This window comes from Paramormyrops kingsleyae, chromosome 12 (genome assembly GCF_048594095.1).
Source record: "Paramormyrops kingsleyae isolate MSU_618 chromosome 12, PKINGS_0.4, whole genome shotgun sequence".
Classification (NCBI taxonomy): domain Eukaryota; kingdom Metazoa; phylum Chordata; class Actinopteri; order Osteoglossiformes; family Mormyridae; genus Paramormyrops; species Paramormyrops kingsleyae.
Genome location: NC_132808.1, coordinates 28,988,530 through 29,002,975, shown reverse-complemented (window position 1 = coordinate 29,002,975; position 14,446 = coordinate 28,988,530). Strand labels below are relative to the sequence as shown.

At 43.4% G+C, this 14,446-nt stretch overlaps 2 protein-coding genes and 1 non-coding gene across 15 annotated transcripts in view; 2 read left to right on the top strand and 1 right to left on the bottom strand.

Annotated features, from left to right (window-relative positions):
- Window positions 1-5,811, bottom strand: part of LOC111833262 (RNA-binding protein 47-like) — a 34,003-nt gene extending 28,192 nt beyond the window's left edge. Inside the window, exons 1-2 of one of the 9 annotated variants that reach the window (XM_072697890.1) lie at window positions 5,693-5,811; window positions 2,147-2,285 (exon numbers count right to left, since the gene is read on the bottom strand). In XM_072697890.1, the coding sequence (XP_072553991.1) occupies window positions 2,147-2,244 (98 nt within the window). In that variant the 5' untranslated portion in view covers window positions 2,245-2,285; window positions 5,693-5,811. Of the gene's footprint in view, window positions 1-2,146; window positions 2,286-2,416; window positions 2,543-2,607; window positions 3,011-5,692 lie in introns of those variants that run through there. The other 8 variants (XM_072697893.1, XM_072697895.1, XM_072697889.1 and 5 more) reach the window with 8 other exon arrangements.
- trnaw-cca (transfer RNA tryptophan (anticodon CCA)) lies at window positions 3,242-3,313 on the top strand. The gene has a single exon. It is a non-coding gene; the product is annotated as a tRNA-Trp (tRNA).
- Window positions 5,812-8,146: 2,335 nt separating the features above from the next.
- LOC111832955 (putative methyltransferase NSUN7) overlaps window positions 8,147-14,446 on the top strand; it is a 45,410-nt gene continuing 39,110 nt past the window's right edge. Inside the window, exons 1-2 of one of the 5 annotated variants that reach the window (XM_023790783.2) lie at window positions 8,147-8,275; window positions 9,349-9,938. In XM_023790783.2, coding sequence (XP_023646551.2) covers window positions 9,365-9,938 — 574 coding nt within the window. In that variant the 5' untranslated portion in view covers window positions 8,147-8,275; window positions 9,349-9,364. Of the gene's footprint in view, window positions 8,343-8,444; window positions 8,893-8,998; window positions 9,939-14,446 lie in introns of those variants that run through there. The other 4 variants (XM_023790774.2, XM_023790789.2, XM_072697888.1 and 1 more) reach the window with 4 other exon arrangements.

Sequence of the window (14,446 nt, the reverse complement as noted above, 5' to 3'; positions counted from 1 at the left end):
CACTCTTCACCTGATGTTGAAAAGTCATTGTTTCCTGCTCCGGAGCTCAGGACACTAAGAGGTAACTTCAAACGCGACTCCCCCCGAAACCTCCCGAACTGAGTAATTTTCTGGTACGCCTCGGTGTCCTGTTACTGGACATTATGGGACATTGTACCTGGAAGGTGCCACACGGGGCAGAGAAGCAGGAGAAAATAAACGGAAAAGGCTTTTAAAAGCTACTAACAAAGATGATACTTTCTGCTTTTTATCTAAACAGACAAAAGGAAGGAAGAGATGCTGACAGGCAGGATTCTCTGAACTGCAAGTGGGCGTCATTTAAAAAGAGAGCTATTCTCCTGGCAGATTTTATTTTCCAAGCTGAAGCCGGTGGGTCGCTAATTACGATGTCGCTGAAATTCTGCCACATTCCTCGCCTGGATTCCGGAAGAGGCCGACGGACGACAGCATTGAACTTACGCCACGTGTGCTATGCTCTGAAATTTCATCACGTCTTAAACGCGCCACTCATGTTAAGTAATGATCACCACGTCAAAAAAAATGAAAAATGGCGCAAACTAAAATGTATCTCAAAAGATAACTATACACCGACTTAAGAATAAAACATTCAATGTCCTAACAGAAATGGAACCCGATCTCCTGATGTGTGCTTGTAATGCCTTTACCCTGGGTGACTATTTCCTGTATTTTAGAAAACCTTCCATCTAAATAGCTCGCCCAGCAACAAGAGCACGGCGAGACTGTTTCATGATGAGTGACAGCGAAGATTCGGAGTTTCCGTCTGAACCCTGGGCTTCTTCGGGTCTCGACGTGAGCTGTGCTGAACCCAGAAGAACAGCAGCACCACTACAAAGGTAGCAGGGAGGACGGGCATGCCTCGAACTTCAGGCCCATCTATCCCTGTTATCTCCAGTCAGGCTGACTCTTATGTGCTGATTACAGAACTATATCGGGGCAAGTTATGGTTTCCTCGAACGGATACGGCCAACAAAAAACACAGAGCAGGATGACTCTGCTATCAAAATATTTAAAAGGTGTCCTTGTCTTCAGTGCTTGCAAGTAAAGGATTCTTGGGTTCGCACTGTTGTGCAGTCCAATCAACTGTAAAAGGTTGTGCAAGTCCTTTAACAGGAATTTATGGCACAGTGACCAGCATTATCACAGCACTCTAAGGTTGTATATTCAAACCAGGTCCTGGATCTGGCTGTGGCTCCTCTACTCTTGCTTTGGTCACAGTTAGTTGTAGTACACACTTGTAATCCACACCCCCTGGGATAACCTAATTTATTTGTTACCCTAACTGATTAGCGGCCGGGTGGAAAATCCACCTGTCTTCCACACGCCCTTCTCCACTTTGTCCTCCTCATTTTACAAAACGCAGGCCAGGTTAGGGGCCACACGTGTTGCTGCGATGGGGGAGGGGTCACGACTGAGAGATCGAGTGTTTATGCAGTCGCCTCGACTTAACGCCGCACAATCGCCGGCCTTACTCAGCAACTTCCTGTGAAGATTAAGAACTTATTGCTAAAATTCCAGATCAGCTTACAAGCAGGCAGGTCCTTGGGCAGCTCTCTCCAGCACAAAGCCATTATTACAGGGCGACCAGACGCCGTCGCACATAAGCAGATATAAACACACACACTGGAGGCTGCTTAATCTCCATGGGCCTTGGGGTTAAGAGAGAGCCCCATTAACTCGGATTTGGTTTTATTAATAATTACACCTCCACTGATTTGATCCTGTTATGTTCCCAGTCATCATAAGGAACAGTATGTCTCGTGGCAAGAAAAAAAACTAGATTATTAATTAGCGCATTCATTCATTAATAAGGGAGTATTAGCTAAAGCCAGCCATGGGTGTCAGGTCCTGCTCGCTACGTCTGCCTAACCCTCCTGTCTCCTCACTCATGTGGTCCTGAGCACCTGCCTGTCCCGTCTTCGTTTGTCTGATCATCGACGTTGTACCCCGTGTTGCCTGTGTCCTTCCTCAGCCCCTCCGCGTTTTGATCCCCTGCAATCTGGTTATTTCCCGTTTTAAGCTGTATGAGTTTAATAAAAACCCCTTTTGTTTGCAACCACGCCTGCCCTCACGTCCCTCGTCCTTCCCGACTCGACAATGGGGGCTAAGTGTATTGCAGTTTGCTTACCCTTCCAGGGTTGTGGGTTTGATTCCCAACCTCAGCTTGCTTGGTGCAGTTTGTGCGTTCTCGCTGTGTATGGGTGTCCAATCAGAGCCCAAAGACATCAGGATACATGACTGGGATCTGCTCTAGTCTCACCACAGTCCTGTAATGGATAACCAGATATGCACAATGGATGGATATTAACACAATTAGTCATTTTTAAAATAGTAGTTATAAATGGATATTATAACGTATTACATTTAAAAGAGTCAAAGATAGTTTACAATGGCTCACCAGTGACGGATACTCTTTAAGGTCAAACAAAGATTAATCGCACCCATAGCAAGAAAAAAATGTATCCGAACTCCGCAACAATTACGTACATACATATTAATATTATAAAATGAGAGTAATTTATATTCATTCGTTTCTACTCAAGCTGTTAGTTTCTTGGCGTTTATCATTTTAAAAAGTTCAAAATTCACCATGAAAGTGATTTGCATTTGACCTGGAAACTGGGATGGCCATTTCCACAAGGCGGCTGACTGACCCCTTGCGGTCTCTTGAACGCCCTAAGTAGTAAAATTCATATTTACGGTTATAAACTTGTGACGTTTACGGCTGGTCTTGTAAAATAAGCGGTTAGTCGCAGCCATGTGACTGTAGTGACGCCGCACCGGACCAAATAGGGGCTCTGTAATAATCTTGAAACTTATTTCAGGAAGATAAAGGTCATTGGCTGCTATAATTAGCGAATAGCGCGCTTAAAAAGCAGGCTACATATGCGCCGTAAAGCGTAAAGCATTATTCCAAAACGACGCCTGGCAGCATTTTCAAATGCTGCAACGTTCGCTACGTTTTCTGTAAACACTTTAATCATCAGAACGAGAACAACGCGGAGCGTCCAACAGCCTCCCTCGATAACGCCCCATCATCATTCGGCCCCCTAGGGGTACGTCTAAGAACTGCAACCCCAACAAAAAATTATTTATAATAAAACTATATCGCTCCTTCCTGAGCCCGGGACACTACAGTATAAAAGTACATACACACATAAATACATCACGGTGTATAATGTATTATTTTTTAAATATTTTTTTTAAGAAATCAAGTCAAGTAGACTTCGTGGCGCAACGGTAGCGCATCTGACTCCAGATCAGAAGGTTGCGTGTTCGAATCACGTCGGGGTCATGAAAGACTGGTTTTCTCGCCGAGAAGTCTTTATTTTTAGTTTTGCCGTATGTGCAGGACACACGCAAAATTGAAATTACGTTAGTCTCCGGCCCCACGGTGAGAGTCCTAACAACGACAAGCAAGACAAATTCAAATATAAAAATAAGCTAAATTAAATACTTTTGTGCAAATGACAATAAGGCAGTATAAATATGGTGGATTCGCCGTGCAAATGTAGACAGTTTTACAGTTTTTGTCGTAGGTAAGTAAGCAAAGTAAAGTAAATACAGTGTCAGAAATGAGTGGGTGGATTGTTGATCTACTTTATCAATATTAATCGGTGTGTGATTTACTCACACATCATCCCTATTGCGCCGTATTTGTTATTTATTGCTATAAATCATTATTATATTGCACTGTCTTGTCTTTCAGTGTCTCGTACACTATTTGTGTCTGTCCACTGCAACCGTGGCATAAAAAGTTCACCGCGCGCTCCGAACACGTGACAATAAAACCTGAAATAAACAGTCAATCAAAGGAACCTTCGCCCCCAAGAGAGTTGATCCTTCCTGGTCAAAATGACTCCCAGGTAACTGTGCCCTTACAAGGCGCTGTAGCTGGAAAATAAATTGTTAAAAGCGGAGTGTCGGATTAGATTTCAACTGAAGACTGAAGTGGAGTCCATTTCTGACAGGATGTTTTAGCAATTGCTGTTTGTGAAACCCCCCGTATTCTCAATCAGAATAAAGATAAAGCCTTTAAATAAAATGATATATAATGATGTTATTTTGCATAGCGCATAGGATTTTGTCTAGTAAACACATACGGTGTATTACTGGCCTAGGAAACATTTGGCCAGTAGAGGTCACCCTTCTTACATATTTGTTGCCCTTCAAATTGTGGCGAATATTTAATACGAAAAAACAAATTATAAAAATCGATCATGACGAGATGAAATGAAATACCGCCCTAAAATACTATTAATCGAGATACGCTGCAAATTATACTATGTGTATGAAAGGAAAAATGCACCACATGCCAATGAAGATTTGGAGATACTCAAGAATATTCATTGGCATCTGTCTTGGGTGATGAATGGTTTTGAGGAGATGTTGTGTAGAAACAAATATTGACTCCCGAATATGTTGATCATGTACAGTAGTATTAGGTTATTGTTAAAATAACGACCGTGGCCACCGGCTGCCCCAAATGGTTTGCGGTTTTTCAAAATGTCAATGGAGTCAACAAAGAAACAGTTTGTGTATCTCATATAAGTACAGGCTTGTTTTTTTTTTTTTAAATGATTTCGTTTGTAAGTGTAACGGTGGCCCATAGTTGCACTTTCGGTAACATGATCGCTTCGTTTAACTTCGTCAATAGGAAATTTGTTCGTCAATAACTATTATAATTGAAACAGCCTGAAACGATGTTAACATCCATCTTAAATCTTTAGTGATCGGAATCAATATCAGTGATGTAGATCACAGTCAGTGTCCTTACGTACTATCAATGAGAACCCACACGGAAAACACACATCACGAAAATAGTATATTCGTTTAAATTAAAACCTTAAACAGCACTGTTTTAATTGAAAACAAAACAGAATGACGGCCTTGTATCGTACATTTTCATTGTGCAGATTCCCTCACAACTTTCTCCGTTTTTATGCCTGATCTTTATGATGCTTTTATACTGTCTGCAGGCTAACAGCAAAAACCTGACACGGTTGTAAAATCACCTAAATGGCATATTAACTCGTATTATTTTACATCTCAAGCACATGGCATTAAAAAAGGGGGGATTTAATATGCAGCATATACTTGTGAGCCAGGATAATAGCTGACTGCTGTCATAAAATGTTATTTATCCGTTTGTGTAATAGCTTATTGTCATAAGCCTCTATGAGCACCAAATAACTCCTTCAGATAAATTTCCCAAACATAATTATACTCCCCAGAGGGATACAACACTGCTAAAATCTGTCCATCAACTGTTCAACTCTATTAAAAAACATTATTGAATTGCAAAGATGTGTATGCTCCAGTTTCAAACTAAAATGTGTGATTTTTTTGTCCGTATAGTTATTGTGGTGAGATAGAGATAAAAAAAAATGCTTAAATACACTTTTGCTAGTTCTAATTGTGTTTTAAGGGTTATCTGCCGTGCTTTCATCTTAAAGGTGTCTTTGTCTTAAAATGAGAGCAAGTTAATTATAGCCCATACTGCAAGCTCTCTCTGGGAGCTGGGAGGACAGACACCAGGAGGTTATTCCCTATAACATCTTGCAGGGTATCCTGTCATATTTCTCCTGAACATTTGTTAGCTGTCTTTTCGGCCATAAGACACAGAATGTCTACGTAGGTCTTGTCTGTGGTTCCATAAAGTACACAAACCTACCGGAAGAGAGAAGCATTCCTAAAGCAAGGACCTCCGCGTCACGTAGGAGATCCAGTGACGTCCTTCAGCGCCGTCTCCAGTGACCCTACACTTGGGGCCACACTAACTCTTCACACCTTCTGGGCCACGGTGAAACAAATAAAATAAAATAAAATTAAGTAAAATTAACTGGAATTCCAAGGAAAAGATAAACACTTTTGCTGTTACAATTTGTGCAAAATTGGTTTTGTTATATTATCCATCCATCCATCCATCCATCCATCTATCCATCCATCCATCCATCCATCCATCTGCCTTTCCATTGTCAATGCCACTTATTTAGTGCAATGTTGCAGTATACCTTAATACCTTAAGGAAGCACAGTGCATCCTGTGGATGAGATGCCGGTCCACTGTAGATTACAGATAATCACACACACAGGCACACACATGTACACGCACCCACTGATTCATATCTTTATGGAGACTCTCCATTCAATCCTATAGGGCATAACCCTAATCCCAAGAATAACAACAATATTGCTGTACATTTCCTCTGGGTACTCACAGTCCAAAGACATGTTGAGGCTAATTGGAGTTTCTAAATTGCCCATAGGTGTGAATGGTGTGTGAGTGTGCCCTGCGATCGGTTGGCCCCCCATCCAGGGTTGTTCCCTGCCTCGTGCCCGTTGCTTCCGGGATAGGCTCCGGACCCCCCGCGACCCAGTTGGATAAGCGGGTTGGACAATGGATGGATGGATGGAAATGGATGGATGATTGCAGTCACAGATTTTTATGCAATTGAGTGCATCCTTGCGGGAACCAAAAAATGATCCCATAAGGTGAGGTCACAGGTTATTATCAGATTGTAGGGAAATCTGGCCTCCATGATGTAATAATTGCAAGCACGCAACCCGAGCCTTCACCATGACCGCTAAATGTCCGACTCTATGTCACTTTATATCCACCCCCCCCCCTCCAGGACATTTATAACCAACTCGTCAATCTGCATCACTTGTACGTACCGACATGATGTGTTTCTGCCGTCGCATTTGCTTGGTTATGCAGCCCACACAAGTCCGAGCCCCATTTGTCGCCGCTCCTCATTTTCATAATGCGGATAGCGGCCGGGATTCATATCCCGCCTCTGCGGACTCGTCTGCAATTATCATGTCAATTATTTAGTCCGCTTTGCTTAACGTGAACTCTGCTCTGATGATGGTGAAAAGTCTGTCACTTTATTATTCAGGGTCAAACGGCGCGCCAAATACACATTCACCAAAAATCAGTCTCAATCTTCCCAGAGCGAAACGGAGAGCTTTTGCTGATCGGAGACGTGATGTTTTAGCATAGTTATTTACACATTTGCAGCGGAAAGGTTTGTGCGTCTCCCTTTATTGTGGGCTGCTTGGCGGTTGCATTTTCATTTATAATATAAAGAGAATTGATGCATAAATGATATAAACGAGGAAGAGCTACAAAGTATTTCCATTGTTTTGCGTTTTATTAAAGAATATGTTTAAATAAATAAAATTTACATTAATTTGCATGATTATTAGTGGTGGAGTATAGTGTTAGTAGAATATGTCAAGTTCGTGGTACTATTAACTAACTAATAAATGTTAAAATCTTTCTTTTTTGATTATCACATTTAGAATAGAATAGAATATTCCTTTAATGTCCATCAAATTTACATCAGATGGAAATTCATCTTTAACAGTGACGTAAGCACACAATACAAACAAGACTATACACAATAAACATATACAACTAAATATAAATAAAATTTTATAATTTTAACTTCAAGACCAAATTCTGACATGAGCTGAAGATGGCTGTCACTTGTTTTTGTGATTTGCCTGACGGCCTACTTTTTTGTCCATCCTTAGGTCTCCCAACAGCTTATTTGATACCCATTCTGTATTTATATTTGACATTTTTTTGAATTCTCTTTAACTTCTGATTGTGATATTACATTTCCTTCCTGCTTTATATACAATTCATCGTGCCCTATGATGTCTGTCTGTCTGTGCAGTTGTAACAGAAGCAATTTCCCTATGGGATCAATAAAGTTTTTTTCTGATTCTGATTTCTGATTCTTATCCAGTACAAGGTCGCAGGAACTTTAAAATGATATGATTTAAATTCGATGTCTTGGTTTCCTTAAAAATGCATTTTGGAGCGGTTGAACAGGCTCGCTGTTTTACTGCTTATTAATTAGCCCTGGGATCAACGGGCGACCTTTATGTTGAATTTTCTGCATAAATAAATAAATAAATAAATAGGTGTATTTTCAAACATCAAACTCGGTATGAGGAAACCTTTCACGGAACCGCACCGACAACTATTTCCTCTACATGGGGAAAAATGCCCACGTATCCAGCGCGGGACGCAGCTGGATCCTCCGGGACTTATTAGCATATAGTTACCATGGCAGCAGCGATTTCGAAACCCAGGGGTTGGGGGGTCCGTACTGGGACGCGCCTCCTTAACTGGCTTTTCCATTAGGGTGTCTACATGAAGGGAATGGTTTGGTTGTGTGGTTAATCCTAAGTGGACACTAACCGGACGCGCAGCTGGATGGCGGCGCGCTTATAAATCGGCAGTAAGTTATTGCAGTTAAAGGGGCCGGGAGTACGACACGGGGACCGAGCTGGTGAGCAGACGCTCATGTGAGCCCGTGCCTCTTTTCGATTCAATGTACCTGATTTCGCTTTAATAATCAGTGATTTTTCTGCTCACGGCTTCCAGTCCCAAATCCCCCCCTTGCTTCAAATCGAAAGCAGTAATTACTAACTATAATGTGCTGTTAGGATTAGTCGACTGGTTTGTTAATAATTTTTGCGGTATAAAAAGAAATACATTTTAAAGTATTTTGCGTCAGCTTACTTGTAGAAATACCGTGTGATACACTGCATATTGTTCAACTAGATGTTTTATAGTTCTATATGTTTTACCACAGGAATAGACTTTAGAATGTTAATATTTAACACTGTTCAGCGCACAGAGAGAGTTTAATTTAATGTTATTCTAATTACCGTTCGGATGTGGCCGCTACATAAGCAGGTGCAAAGTGCCCAGAGGCGCCGCTTCCGTCGCGCTCGCGCCAGTCCGTGTTCTGTCGCCTCACATTAAAACGGCGTCGCGCCACCCCACCGACTGCGGCTTCTTACAAGCCAACGATCAGCTTTAATCAGGGGCGTCAGAAGCATTTTGAACGTGGTGGGAACACACTGGCATAAAACTAATATTTTATCTTAAATGTGTGTGTGTGGGGCGGGGGGGGGGGGGGGGGTCTGAACGAATAATTATGAAATGTGAGGGGGACACACCCCACTCAGATTTAATGGCAGCGACGCCCATGGCTTTAATCAATGCTATCATTAGTCAGTGTTCAGTGTCTTTCAGACATGAGTTTGACAACGGACAAAGGGTGAATCTTTACAAAGCTGTTAATGGCCGTGTCCCTCAGAATAATGTATAGCATACACACTGAAAAATAGCTATATAATCGAGCAAATGAAGGAAACTGGCCTAAATTAACAGGACGGACAGTGAAAATATTGAATGAAAAAATAATCAGAAAAAGAGATAATGTTGTTCATTTTTCTGGGGAAATACTGGGTTTTTATGTAGGCTACTTAACATCTTTTATCTTTGGCTTCTCCGTGGGCCAAGAGGCACCCACAGGACCATGGGGAAGTACAGAGTGGGCTTCGACATCAACACCACCAGGGAACCAGCATCTCCCCCGATGGGGAAGTACAGAGTGGGCTTCGACATCAACACCACCAGGGAACCAGCATCTCCCCCGATGGGGAAGTACAGAGTGGGCTTTGACATCAACACCACCAGGGAACCAGCATCTCCCCCGATGGGGATGTACAGAGTGGGCTTCGACATCAACACCACCAGGGAACCAGCATCTCCCCCGATGGGGAAGTACAGAGTGGGCTTCGACACCAACACCCTCAGGGACCCAGCACCTCCCCTCTCCAGCTTCAAGCACATGAGCCTTCTGGACAGGATGGAGTCCCCGCTGAGGAGGCCTCCCCAGCTGCCCCTGAAGGGGGCCCCCACTAGCTCGTGTGGATTCCCAGACCATGTGTACCTCCACGCGGCTGCCATCTTCCAGAATGCCCACACGGAGAAGCCTCCGTCCCACAGACTGATCAACTACGGCAAGAAGAGCGCTTTTCCCATTCCGTATGTCAAGGACGAGCCGTCTAAGTGCTCTGCGTACGAGCTGGCCTTCAACACTCTCAAGTGTAAGTGTTTGTGAGGTTCTATAAGGGAAAGGGCGCAGTGTAGCTGTTCAGGTTGGTTTGACAGTTCAGAGGGTAAACATCAAAGGACCAAAGGCCCAATGATCAATATTAAAACAAGAAATATAAAGACTAGTTTTTAGTTGTTATGTATTTTTCTCTTTAAAACATGTATTGTGTTGTATATAGGCATTAATGATCTGTTTAAATGGGTCACATACAGTGGATTCCTGGAAGAACCTAAAAACTTATTTGGGATGGAAACATTAGTACATTCTGAGAAATGTGATTTTCAGAATTGAGATAAAGATCTGTTCCTGTTACCCTAATTGGCAGGGCTGCATTTGGTTATGCTTAGTGTAAGAGGAATCCATCTACCTGTCCTCGGATGATGATGTCACTATGAAGTCAGTATTCTTTATTAGCTCAGAGCAGTCAATAGCGTAAACCCCTACCATACAGAAGTTTATACCCAGCATTGGGGCACCCCCCCCGCCCCCCTTCTTCTGAACCCTCAGTCATTTCACCTCACGGGATCCTTGAGTTTGTTGGCTGATTTCCCCTTTCGTTGCCATGGCGGCAGAACATCATCAGATGATGTCACCACCATATTTTCAACAGATTCCATTTCCTTGTCGTGTGATAAAACACACCTCTACAGCACCTGGATGATTACCATACTTACGGAAGCTGAAGCCTCATTCCAAACAAATTACGTATATTCATATTAATTACACGAATTATGTCTATATACAAATAAACACAAAGGCAACACAGGGAAGCATTTTCAATCACAGTCCTTCTCACTGGGGGCATAGATAATCAATGTGCTCTCAGTGAGTCACACCAGACCAGGGCCACTGCAGAGGAATGACAATGATCTAAAATCGAAGAGAGGCTGGAATGTGTGGTCAAGCGGCCAGGAGGGACCCAGCATCGGGCACCGAGTGGCCGTTGGTTTTCAGCACCAGCAAATACAAGCAAAAGCTCCATAGCCACATTAGCGTTAGCGACGATGCTAGGCTAATGGGCCTTCAGCACAGCCCATATATATTTCCAGGTGCTCTGGTTTCCTCCTGCACTCCAAAAACATGCATATTAAGTGATCTGCTGTCTCTGAATTACCCGTAACACTTGACTGAGTCTGTGCGCGTCTCCTGCGATGGACAGACAGTACCTTTCAGGGTGTCTCTAGACTTGTGTGCATTGTTCCCTGGGATAGTGTCCAGGCTTTCCATAACCCTGAGTTGCAGCGTTTCCCAGTCTGATCCTTGGGGACCCGCAGACGGTCCATGTTTTTGCTCCCTACCATCTTTGGGTCCCCAAAGACCGGATTTGGAAATACTTCTGTATTGGATAAGAAAATGAACGGGTTGTGGAAATGAGGATCTGCTGTTCGTTTGATGGGAAGCAGTCTTCCGGTAGAGCATGATTAAATGCACATAAGCGTGATATTGCTGTCGTCCAGCTGCGGTTTCCCTGTTTTCGTATATACCCTCTGCTGGGTCCCTCTTTGAAATGGGCCACCGTCTTCAGACGGATGATTCAGACGCGACCCCGACACGGAGGCGTTGCCGAAGTCAGCTCTGAGAAGCCCAAAGATGCAGATCGATCATTCGTCTCTGCACCCGGACACGGCGTGCTTGTGAATGCGTCAGCTGAAGTACCATTCTGCATGCGCAATTTCAGTCGCAGTAAATGGCCATTTATGTTCCAACGCATGTCCCAGTCTAACATTTGAGAAATTGCTCTATGCAAATTAAATTTAACGCGAAGCTACGGAGCAGGAATTCTAATCAAAATCTGACCTTGTACCACCTACAACTGTCTACCTTGAATCATTTTGCCTTTGTGAAGAAGCATTGCCTGATTAAGATTTGGCCTTATTTTTATTTAATAACATGAACAATATTTACATACATTTTAGACTTTCTGTAAAAATTCCTATATCAGCTGAACCAACTTCAGGCTGTGATAACGACATACATTTGGCCATGATGTTTGATTGTTTTAATCTACAATATTTATTTTTTTGAAAGACTGTCTGTGCCTCTTAGTGAAGACATATTTTTACATTTTTTAATTCATTTAGGTGATGCTTTTGTCTAAAGTGACGTACAATTGAGGAAGCATGATCAAATTTCCAAAACTCATTCAGTTTTTAGATACATTTTCAAGAAAATTTCTGTGGGCGTAGTTAATTTTTGCAAATTTCATGAAAGTCCTTAGTTGGATTAGATGAAAACTGAGTGAGTTTTGGTTCCCAATACTGTAACATATGTTGAGCCTGACTGTAGGTCACTGGAAGTCGCGTCTCAAAGGAAACGAAAAAGAATTAACTCAGGTTTGGAATTTGCTATTCAGTTGGGGTTAAGGGCCTTGCTCAAGGGTCCAATTGTCAAATAGCTCTACTGATTCTGGGATTTGAACTAGTGACCATCTGATCACAGATACCGAGTCATAGCCACTGTAAGCCGACATTGTCTTGAATATTCACAATTCTCTATATTAACTTGACAGCAGCTGGAAAGGATTATAGGTGAAGCTGAACGATGGCCGGCCGGGTCACCCAGCTGATATATCTCACTTTAATGCTCCCCATCTACGGCTCCAGCCCCCTCCTCTCTCGTTCCCCACGCGCAGGCAAGATTTACGGATGAAATTACATTCCGTTTTACGTGCACGGCACCCCAGCGGCCGCGCTGAGGAATGTTGGGAGTGCATCTGACAGTCCCGATCAATCTCGGGCATTTGTGGCCCCCTCTTACTCCCGGACCTCCTCTATCTGGGGAGCCTATTAGATCATTCCGGCGCCCTGCACCTCCTCTTGTTCCTTGGTCTGCTCCCGTATTGGCTCAGACCTCCCACCGCATGACATCACAGCCTTCGTACCGTGTGCCCATTACAGTATCTTGAATTGAGCAGCCTGGCCAATGATGCAGCTGAGCCCAGTTTCCCAAGATTCCCGAACACACGGTCCTGTTCGGTGCATGAGCATGATGTCATTCGGACGATATGAGTGGGTGGTGCCTGTTTGGACGTCATCTTGTGACAGGTGGCGCCAGAGAGCCGGCCCGTGTACTAGATGAGACCTTGTGGTGTCAGGGTTGGCTGCTCACTGTAATCAAGCACACGCCCACACACACACACAGACACACACACATATGTTGGGTAAACATATCTTTATGGGGACCGCTCATTCATTTCTATGGGAAAAATACTAATGCTAACTATGACAACCGTAACCCCTACCCAACCCTAACCATAACCATAAGTAACCAAGCAAAATACAAGTTTCTGCATTTTTAGGTTTAATTTTCCCATAAGGGAAAACTCAATTTATTCATCCCATAAGGTAAGCTCACACACACACAACCCCCCCCCCCCCCCCCCCCCCCACCGCTACTGAGATGCAGCGTTTAGTTATGAATACATCAATTTTCCATATAAATAAATGATGCTATGCTGAGCTCTAGATAAAAGTACTCTAAAGCATCCGGAAATGAAATCTGATTAAGTAATATTCAAATCTGAGTTCATGAAAGCAACATAACAGAAACTGAATATTTCAGAGCATCTGCGAGTATCAAAGGGTATATTGTGGGGGTGGGCAGATGGGGAAAATTCTGCTTTCCATTTTGGGGGGTGGGGGGGGGGTGTTAGGTGATCACTGTCGCTGGAGGCCAGTTAAGCAGTGCCTCAGACTCGGTACTGGTGTGACCTGGTGTGACTTGCTGTGATTCACCTCCAGTAACCCAGATCAAAGTGCTGCCCCCCCCCCCCCCATCCCTAGTGAAAAGGCACCTTTATTTTTAATGGATGTGCTGTGTCCGACGATGGCCCCCTCCTTACTCAGCTCCCCCCAGTAAACTTGTCACGTCCGGTTCGTTCCCCTGCCATTTCATCCTACGACGCAGTCGCAAAAATACCTACAAGATATTTAGTGCAATTATGTGATCCAAGGCCCTGTTTGTGTTTAGCAAACAACTCAGGGTGACATTTCCAACATTTAAAGGGAGCAGGACAGCAGATCTACGTTTGGCAGAATCGTCTTTTTTTATTTCAGATATAAATAAAAATAAAATCCTCTGGCAACCAGAGAGTGAGGCTTAAGGAACAGGAGAACAGGAGAACAGGAGATCGGAAATCCTAACAAAGCTGAGGGAGGCTGGCTGTCATATTTTGGAAAGAAATGCGAAATCCACCGGGAACTAGATAGACATTCATTTCAGGTTGTAAAATTCATCTGCTAAACCAGGGGGGGTTGGGATTTCAAACATCTTCACACCTTTTCCTGGTTTGCCATCCCAGTGCACATGTTTGAGGACCACGGCTGGAATGATGTTATCTCTCTGCTAGATCTCCCTCACCGCATTTTTTACTGTAGCAGAAAGGCAGGGGGCCTTTCGGGGACGACTTCTTTGCGAGGACTGGAGCTAAGACGACGATGAACCCGCCGATTACGGCGGCACCTGCCCTTGGTGAAAATGTGCCTTCACAGTCACATTATT